The sequence below is a fragment of the Penaeus japonicus genome, unplaced genomic scaffold (assembly GCF_977035675.1).
Source record: "Penaeus japonicus unplaced genomic scaffold, GWHDUDI00000001_assembly GWHDUDI00000006, whole genome shotgun sequence".
Taxonomy (NCBI): domain Eukaryota; kingdom Metazoa; phylum Arthropoda; class Malacostraca; order Decapoda; family Penaeidae; genus Penaeus; species Penaeus japonicus.
The window spans coordinates 30,240,288-30,250,287 of record NW_028234408.1 but is presented as its reverse complement, the minus strand read 5'-3'; the positions used below and the strand labels follow the sequence as shown (position 1 = coordinate 30,250,287).

Sequence of the window (10,000 nt, the reverse complement as noted above, 5' to 3'; positions counted from 1 at the left end):
TTGTTATTCCCGCCGTGGCCTTCGGATGACGTTCGTGACATTGGCATTTGGTGAGCGGAGGTTAGGTGTTTCGCCTCTTGGAACTTGAATATTTCGGGGGTTCGATTTTGATTCTTTATTTACACTGTCTTTTCATTTCTGATGGTTGATTTTTTTTATATAGTTTCTGAGTGTTTTTGTTTTGTTTGTGTCTGAAGGCAATTCTTTCGTTTTTTTATTCGTTGTTTTTTTGTCCTTTGTCTGTTTCCGCGAGTTCTTTCTTCTCTGTCTTTATTTATTTTGGGGGTCTGTTTTTGTCAAAATTCGTTTTGATTTAATCTAATAAGATATTGGCAAATTCAAAGGGATTTTATTTCATCCACCAAAATTATTGTTGTCAAGGGGAAATTGCAGTTTAAGTCACGCAACTTTCGTATGTGTCTTCAAGCTAATAATAACCTAAGTGAATATGATGAATGTTCCAACTGAGAGCCTGTGTTCAACTCCAATAGTCTAACATTTTCATTTGGATCACTGACATCTTTCATTGACTGAATAGAAAAATACATGTCATTATTCTAAAAAGTTGCATGAGGAAACTAGAAATGGGTAAAGACTTATTTTATTTATTTCGTGTTTAATATTGATGCAACTAAACTAGGATGGTGCTACATTTCTATCAAAATATCCAGTAGGACAAACATAGTTATTGAAATGAAAGCGAGACAGACAAACAGACACAGAGGGAGAGAGAGGGGGGAGAGAAGGATAAAGTCAAAATGTTCAGTAACCATTAAACAGCTGCGACATTTAATCCTATGAATCAGAACCAGATATAATCTGGTTATGCTGTTATGGCGTCACATTTAGGGTTATACCACATCGTCTCTCTTTTCCTTCTAACCGAGTTTAGCTAGTTTTTTCTTACATAGTCTTATCGCATCCGCCACTAATCATATCCACCATCTTACGTAGATACCCATTCGAGCACAATCTCGCTCTCCTAACCCCCCTCTCTCTCTCTCTCTCTCTCTCTCTCTCTCTCTCTCTCTCTCTCTCTCTCTCTCTCTCTCTCTCTCTCTCTCTCTCTCTCTCCCTCCTATTCTCTCTCTCTCTCTCTCTCTCTCTCTCTCTCTCTCTCTCTCTCTCTCTCTCTCTCTCTCTCTCTCTCTCTCTCTCTCTCTCTCTCTCTCTCTCTCTCTCTCTCTCTCTCTCTCTCTCTCTCTCTCTCTAACGCTTTGAAAGCATACAGATTCCTAACCCCACCTCTATATCCTTATGGATGACGTCAGCCTTAAGATTCTTTAAGCATCACACGCCGTGGAACATGCGCTGAAAAGGGGTATTTCTTTTCGCCTCATGTATGTTTATTCCTTTGTGTGTGTGTGTGTCTGTGTGTGTTGTATGGTCCTCAAATCACCAGCACCGCATAGTAATAATATATTTTAAAAATGCCGTTCGAGCACCTTTAGGGACACAGCCACACCGCGTAGGATTGATCATCACCTTTATACATTCAGCCATATACTTAGGATATAGTAAATCCGCATTGTATAAATTACATCCAGAATGTAAATGTACATCACACACACACACACACACACACACACACACACACACACACACACACACACACACACACACACACACACACACACACACACACATACACACACACACACACACACACCACACGTATAAATATATATATATATATATATATATATATATATATATATATATATATATATATATATATATATATATATATATAGAGAGAGAGAGAGAGAGAGAGAGAGAGAGAGAGAGAGAGAGGATATGCATATATATATATATATATATATATATATATATATATATATATATATATAATATAATATATATGTGTGTGTGTGTATGTGTGTGTGTGTGTGTATGTGTGTGTGTGTGTATGTATGTATGTGTATGTGTGTGTGTGTATGTGTGTGTTTGTATATATATATATATATATATATATATATATATATATATATATATATATATATATATATATATATATATATATATATATATGTATATATATATATACATATATATACATACATATATATATATATATATATATATATATATATATATATATATATATTTACAAATACATATACATACAGTAAAAGTGCAGCGAATGAACATACGAGATAGTTAGAAAGGTCAGAAACTAGATTATAGAATTAGAGAAGAATGGCAGCTGTGAATGAACAGACGAACTAGTTATTGCGTGTGTATGGGGAGTGGCCTATGTATTTGTTTGTGTATGTGTAATGATCCCGCAATTTAACTCCATTGATCTACAGTCCGTGTTTCTGATTTCCCATAGCGTCAAAGTATGTCCATTCGTATAGTCTGCCAGAAAGAAAAGAAAACAACACAGTAAACTTCATCATAATTAAATTTCCTTGTTCTGTTATCGGCGAAGGGAGCACCGTTGCAAACAATTTCTTAAGTGGCTAAATGTGTATGACTTGGCAATTCTCCACTGTCGTAGGCCTAAATGCTTAGGTGACAGCTCAACACAAGTCCCAGCCTTTGAAGGAGCCGCTTTGGCTTAATTTAGACGTAAACTACATGATGAATAGCAGAGAACTCATAGAAGTCGTCAGTTTCCTCTGCCCTGCACCAGCTGCATCGTGTAAAAAGGATCTCTATTGCAGAAATAAAAAAGAACTAAACGGTGCTGATGTAGGCTGTTCGGATGGGGAGGCTTCCCTTCTTGCAGACTTCTTGTCCCTCCCACATTGTGACCTTCAACTTCATCTGTTGGCAGGGGCGTATGTTTGTCTGTGTTCCCATGCATAAATTTAAGGCTATGGGGCATTCTGCATATAGGTTCATGTAGAATCTATACCTCGGTATATTCCAACTTCTTTTCCGTGTACACCTTTACTTTCGCGAAACAAAAACCATCTGGCCAGCACCTCGGGAGGCGCGCCCTCGTCCGCATAAGGCACACCACACCTCGTAGGTGCGTTTTTCTCTCTTTGGAATCCCTCCTACCCACACAGGTGTCCTTCCTTCGCTCGGGGCTACCCCTGGCTCCCCATGACATCATCCCCTCCATATAGTAATTACGGATTTGTTTTCCGTTTCTTACACTGCGGTCACTTAGATATCCTCAAGTCATAGTATAGTTGATGTAATTTTCAGAGTCGTGTTGATTTCCTGCGACCTACCAACGTATAAAGATCAGTCGCTTTAGAGTCGCTTGGTCTAAGTTATCCCGTCACGTACGGTCGAGGCACGTCTTTGTCGTAAAATTTTTCTGTTTCTCTCACGTCCTCTCTTTCTCTCTCTCTCTCTCTCTCTCTCTCTCTCTCTCTCTCTCTCTCTCTCTCTCTCTCTCTCTCTCTCTCTCTCTCTCTCTCTCTCTCTCTCTCTCTCTCTCTCTCTCTCTCTCTCTCTCTCTCAACCCTCTGCTCCTCGCTCATCTTCCTGACCTCTGACCTCTGGAGTAGACGTGGAGTTTAGTGGCCAGGACATCTGCCACGACCCACGCCATCGCCCACGGCCTGTCCTCCTACATCCTCCTGATGGTCGTGCAGATTTATTTGGCCTTTTCCTCGTGAGAACATGTCGTTCTCAGTTTGTTTAGTATTGTAGCAGTCACACGGCGCGTACACAGACATGAAGGAATGCCGTTGTCCTTCAGTCGATGTGGCTCTTTTCAGGGTATATAATACACCTATATCCCTCCTTTTCTTCTTCGTTTTCTTTCTTCCCTTCCCTTGAGATCTCTACAATGATGTAAATAACGTATGCGTATGTTAAAGAGCCCTCCCTCCTTTTAACAAATGTGCCTATGCAAACTGTGTGCGGAAGGAAGTTTTTTATGCCTTTACAGTCCTTTAGAAACCGCGTCTTTCAGCTTATAACTAGGGTACAATAGGAACAAAGGATGGCTCAAAGAAAATCCGAAAAGTGCTAAATGACGGACCCCTATACTTCTCTGCACCCATACAATCTGGCACACACTCAAAAATATACTTGCTATATATATACATTTTATTATTATCATTATTATTCAAGATTATCAGTTATGCAAGTATTTTTCCTCGCTATTCGTACAGTATTCTCCGTGCACCGGTCACAGCTGCTGCTTCGTCCCGGGGGTTTCAGCGTATGCAACCCTCTTGTTGCCACCCGTTGAAAGACCCCTCCAGCTCATCATCACTTAATATCAGCATTCCTTGCCTCTGAGGCTGTTCCTGCGTGTTTGCACTTGAATCCGCTTAACTTCCCCGGCCTTGGTGAATCATGGAAGTCTCTTGACTTCCTCGAACCAGTCACAAATTGGCACGGAATATGTTTTGTGCGAGGCGGGGCTGTGTAGTGGTGGTTATATTTCATCTGGGTTACTTCCTCCTCTCTTGTTTTTTATGACAGTTTCCCCTTTGTTTGAAATAGTCCTGGGAAGGAGGAAAGGGTTTTACGCCTCAGATCCTTAAGTGACCCCTGCCCCTCCACCCAAAATATCTAATTTTAGCTCTGGCTTTGGAGACACTTCCCTCAAGAGCCCCTCCCCGGCGCTCTCTCTCTCTCTCTCTCTCTCTCTCTCTCTCTCTCTCTCTCTCTCTCTCTCTATCTTTATATATATATATATATATATATATATATATATATATATATATATATATATATATATACACACACACACACACACATAAATACATATACTTATTACAACTCTCTCTCTCTCTCTCTCTCTCTCTCTCTCTCTCTCTCTCTCTCTCTCTCTCTCTCTCTCTCTCTCTCTCTCTCTCTCTCTCTCTCGTACAGCACACAACAAATATGATTCCTTATTTTTTTTTTATGTTTTGTAAGTAGCTTCAAAACATACGAATATCAAAGTAACGAAAAAGTACTTCCACAGTTGCCATATCCTCGCCTGACGCATTGTGCCATTGTAACAGCATGACGTCAACTGCCTGAAACTGGTTTTCCCTCCGCACGCCGACCTTTGCCTCAATGGGCTCGGGGCAGTAAAATCTGAGTGGGGAGTGGGCAGGAGATGCATGGAAGGAGAGCTGATGTCATAGGGGTCAGATTTTTTACTGCTATTTTTTTCCTATTTTATGTGCGGTTCTACATGGTGTCGCGGAACGGGTTGGGAGAGAGGGTTTTACAGGGATATTTCGGGACATAAATATGAGATTTTTAAAAATTGTATTAACTGTGGTTAAAAGCATAAATGCGATTGTTTATTCTCTCTCTCTCCCTCTCTCTCTCTCTCTCTCTCTCTCTCTCTCTCTCTCTCTCTCTCTCTCTCTCTCTCTCTCTCTCTCTCTCTCTCTCTCTCTCTCTCTCTCTCTCTCTCTCTCTCTCTCTCTCTCTCTCTCTCTCTCTCTCTCTCTCTCTCGTACATAAAGATACATTTTTCGTCGAACGACTTTTCTTCTCCAAGAATTTTAGTTTTGCATTAACAGGAAGTTCACACGAGATTCCCTCAATCTTTGCGTTTCTATTTAAAAAGAAACTAAATTACTAGGATGTTGATAGAGGAGAACCATGCAGAGCGGATTTAACAGGGATATTTCGAGACATAAATACGAGATTTTAAAAAATTATCGTGGTTAAAAGTATTTCTCTCTCTTTTCTCTCTCTCGTACATAAAAGTACGTTTTTCGTCGAGCAACTTTTCTTCTTAAGATTTCTTGTTTTGACTTGACAGGAAATTCACACGAGATGTGTTCCCTCAGTTTTTGCGTCTCTTATCTTAAAAGAAACAAAATTACCAGGATGTTGATAGAGGAGAACCATGCAGGATGGAGATCTTGCTAGCCTCTTGTCAAGACATTTCCGACGACATTGAGGCATTTAAAATCAAGGAGTGAAAATCTTTATAAGAAAACATGGTAACGACTATCATTGTTTCATGTCAAAATTTACAGAAAAGAGTAACACTCAGCTAAAGCTTCCATTAAATAATGGGTATGTTGAATTTCAGGAAATTCTGTGAAAAACCTGCGGCATTGTTGATCTACTAGTTTGCGTATTTGATGAACAGTTAAATACATGTATTGTTACTTCTTAAAGGACTTTTTAACAATATGACTTACTAAAAATACCGAAGAAGGCATTCAATGCAGAATGAAAATCCAAGTTCAAGATAGATTATGTTGAAGTCTCCTAGAAAGTTACGAGTCGGGTTGTACTGTTATAACTGGGAACAACAATTTTTATTGCAGTTTTCTCTATCACAACAAAAATGATGATATTGACAATCTGTTGATACTTATGCAGATTTTTACGTATTTAGGTATAAAATTAAAGACTTCTTATGCCTGCTTATGTATACAGATTTGAGGAAGCTGGACAGTGTCTTTGCAAAGGGGGTATAAAATGGATGCTGGGATCATGCTAGCCAGTCGTTTAGCCACTTAAGTCATTCGTGCGATTTGATAAGTGGTGAAGGTGGGGCAAGGTCACTTAATATGAAAAGTGGGTGAGAGTTTCAAGGCTACAGAGGGCTGCACCGAACTTGCTAATAATGCCCGAATATTATATGCAATGTCATGTACTTTCTTCTTGCGCAAATTTACAAATTGCCCACGTGAGCCCAATGATAAGTAACTGCCTTTGTCCTCAGCTGATAACTGGCCTTCCTACGGCACCGATGAGAACAAGGAGTACCGCTTTAGGAGCATCAAGGGCAAGACCATCCGATTCCAGGTAAGCTATTTCCACTTCTACAGTATATTGATGTCCAGTCTATAGGCGTTGTTGTCATGCGTACTCTATTGTCATTGCGTTTCCTCTACTATTTTAGTTTCAAGGAATGTATCACAAAGTACGTATAAAAATTATATGTTTGGATTAGCTACACACCATTTTTAAATGGCATATTATTGGTAAACAAACTGAAGATATTTTTCATGTTCAGATTGTGTACACTTTTGCCCATGATTTTAAACCGCATATAGAGTAAATTCATGTATTACTGCACCGAATCACGTTGCACAGTCGTCAAGGATTGGGTTAATTCTTACAGGTGAAGGCTGCCCATGATGCCCACATCGCCCTCACCTCAGGGGAAGAGGAGACTGACCCTATGCTTGAGGTGTTCATTGGCGGATGGGAAGGTGCCGCCTCTGCCATCAGGTTCAAGAAAGGTCAGTGATGAGGTCACCACAATGGCTCTTATCTGAATACAGTGTAGAGCAGTGTTGGTGATGATTGCAAAACGTTTAGATATAACTGCGTTGAAATTATTTTAAGTTGCTACATTAACCATAAAAGAAAGTAACAGTATCTTATCTGGAGCTTTCTTATTACAAAAGGAAAAGATCCTTGTACAAGTGGCTCAAAAAGTTCCTATGTCTCCTGCCAAGATGTGTCACCGTTGCAGGAGTAGCAGATCTATATTTTTTTATAGACGGTGTTAATGGCAGGCAATATTATATAAATAGGAGAGTGGTTGAAACATCACAAGTATAAGTAGGTATAGGAACTACTCGAGATAAAAAAAAAATCTTATATTAATAGTATATGTAATCATTTTATATTGATATCAAACCTAAGCCTAATATTGTTCTATTTTGATTTGTTTCTTGTTTACTAATATTTCCGTCTCTCTTCCCTTTGCAACGAAGGGGATAGTTGTAAGTATAAGTCATTTACAACCCAAATATTCAGTTCCCATTAATGGATAAAAAGAGAATTTCAACTTGCTTTACCAAACAGTATTAACCATACCTGACATCTAACTGACCTATACAATCGCGAAAATCAAATCTACGAACAGGTTAAATTGGTCAATACATAATTAACTCTCTCTCTCTCTCTCTCTCTCACCATACCTACAGCCGACGACCTAACCAAAGTGGACACGCCTGACATCCTGAGCGAGGAGGAATACCGCGAGTTCTGGATTGCCTTCGACCACGATGTCGTCCGCGTCGGCAAGGGCGGAGAGTGGGAGCCCTTCATGAGCGCCACCGTCCCCGAGCCTTTTGATATCACTCATTACGGCTACAGCACTGGATGGGGCGCGGTCGGCTGGTGGCAGTTCCATAGTAAGGATTGGTCGTCTGTCCTTTGGCGTTGTGCTGGGAAGGATATGTGTTCCAAAATCTCTGTGTGATCATTTGTTTCTGTGTGGGAATATCTATATAGATTGCGAAATCAGATATGGAAAGGTTGTCATCCCCATCATCAATCACCACCATCATCGCCACCACCACCACCACCATCATCATCATCATCATGACTACTACCACCGTCATCATCATCATCACCACCACCACCACCACCATCATCATCACCACTACTACCATCATCATCATCACCACCACCATCATCATCATCACCACCATCATCATCACTACTACCACCATCATCATCATCATCACCACCATCATCATCATCACCACCACCATCATCATCACCACCACCACCATCATCATCATCACCACCATCATCATCATCACCACCACCACCATCATCATCATCACCACCATCATCATCATCATCACCACCATCATCATCACCACCATCATCATCATCACCACCACCATCATCATCACCACCACCATCATCATCATCATCACCACCATCATCATCATCACCACCACCATCATCATCATCATCACCACCACCATCATCATCACCACCACCATCATCATCATCATCACCACCACCATCATCATCACCACCACCATCATCATCACCACCATCATCATCATCACCACCATCATCATCATCATCATCACCACCATCATCATCATCACCACCACCATCATCATCATCATCATCACCACCATCATCATCATCACCACCATCATCACCACCACCATCATCATCATCATCACCACCATCATCATCACCATCACCACCATCATCACCACTACCACCATCATCATCATCACCACCATCATCATCACCATCATCATCATCGCCACCATCATCATCATCATCATCACCACCATCATCATCATCACATCACCACCATCATCACCACCACAACCACCACCACCATCACATCAACACCACCACCATCACCATCACCACATCATCACCACCACCGTCATCATCATCATCACCACCACCATCATCATCACCACCACCATCATCATCATCATCACCACCACACCATCATCATCATCACCACCACCATCATCACCACCATCATCATCATCATCATCATCACCACCACCACCACCACCATCACCAGCACCATCATGTTAACCCTCCTTTTACTTCCAGGCGAGATGCACTTCCAGACAGAGGACTGCCTCACCTACAACTTCATCCCAGTCTACGGCGACACCTTCAGCTTCAGTGTGGCTTGCAGCAACGACGCCCATCTGGCACTGACCTCTGGCCCTGAGGAGACCAGCCCTATGTACGAGGTGTTCATCGGTGGATGGGAGAACCAGCACTCGGCCATTCGTCTTAGCAAGGGTATGTGATGGTTGTTCACTGTGAGGGTGAACTCTTGGCTGAGTGAGAATGATACAACACTGATATTGATGTTTAATCCTGCATGTTTCAGTGAAATATTTGATTAACATTATATATACTTTTGAGTTGAGTTTTTTTTCTACTGAGTTAATAAATATCACATTTGTTTTCTACTATATACACACGCACCGGCACACTCACTCACACTCTTACTCATACTCACACTCATGCTCACACTCTCACACTTACACTCACACTTACACTTACACTTACACTTACACTTACACTTACACTTACACTTACACTTACACTTACACATACACTTACACTCACACTTACATTCACACCCGCACACGCACACGCACACGCACACGCACACGCACACGCACACGCACACTCCCACTCCCACTTGCACATTCATCTTCACATCCACACTTACACACACTCACACTCACAAACACACACACACTCACACTCACACACACACTCACACTCACAAACACACACACACTCACACTCACAAACACACACACACTCACAAACACATGCACACCCACAAACACACGCACACTCACAAACACACACA

The 10,000-nt window shown here is 41.1% G+C and overlaps 1 protein-coding gene across 2 annotated transcripts in view; it reads left to right on the top strand.

Moving 5' to 3' along the window:
* The window catches only part of LOC122248571 (uncharacterized), an 18,686-nt gene that overhangs the window by 3,633 nt on the left and 5,053 nt on the right, over positions 1-10,000 (top strand). For both annotated transcript variants that reach the window (XM_043008681.2, XM_043008678.2), the window contains exons 2-5: positions 6,602-6,684; positions 7,004-7,124; positions 7,818-8,027; positions 9,217-9,414. In XM_043008681.2, the coding sequence (XP_042864615.1) occupies positions 6,602-6,684; positions 7,004-7,124; positions 7,818-8,027; positions 9,217-9,414 (612 nt within the window). The remainder of the gene's footprint in view (positions 1-6,601; positions 6,685-7,003; positions 7,125-7,817; positions 8,028-9,216; positions 9,415-10,000) is intronic.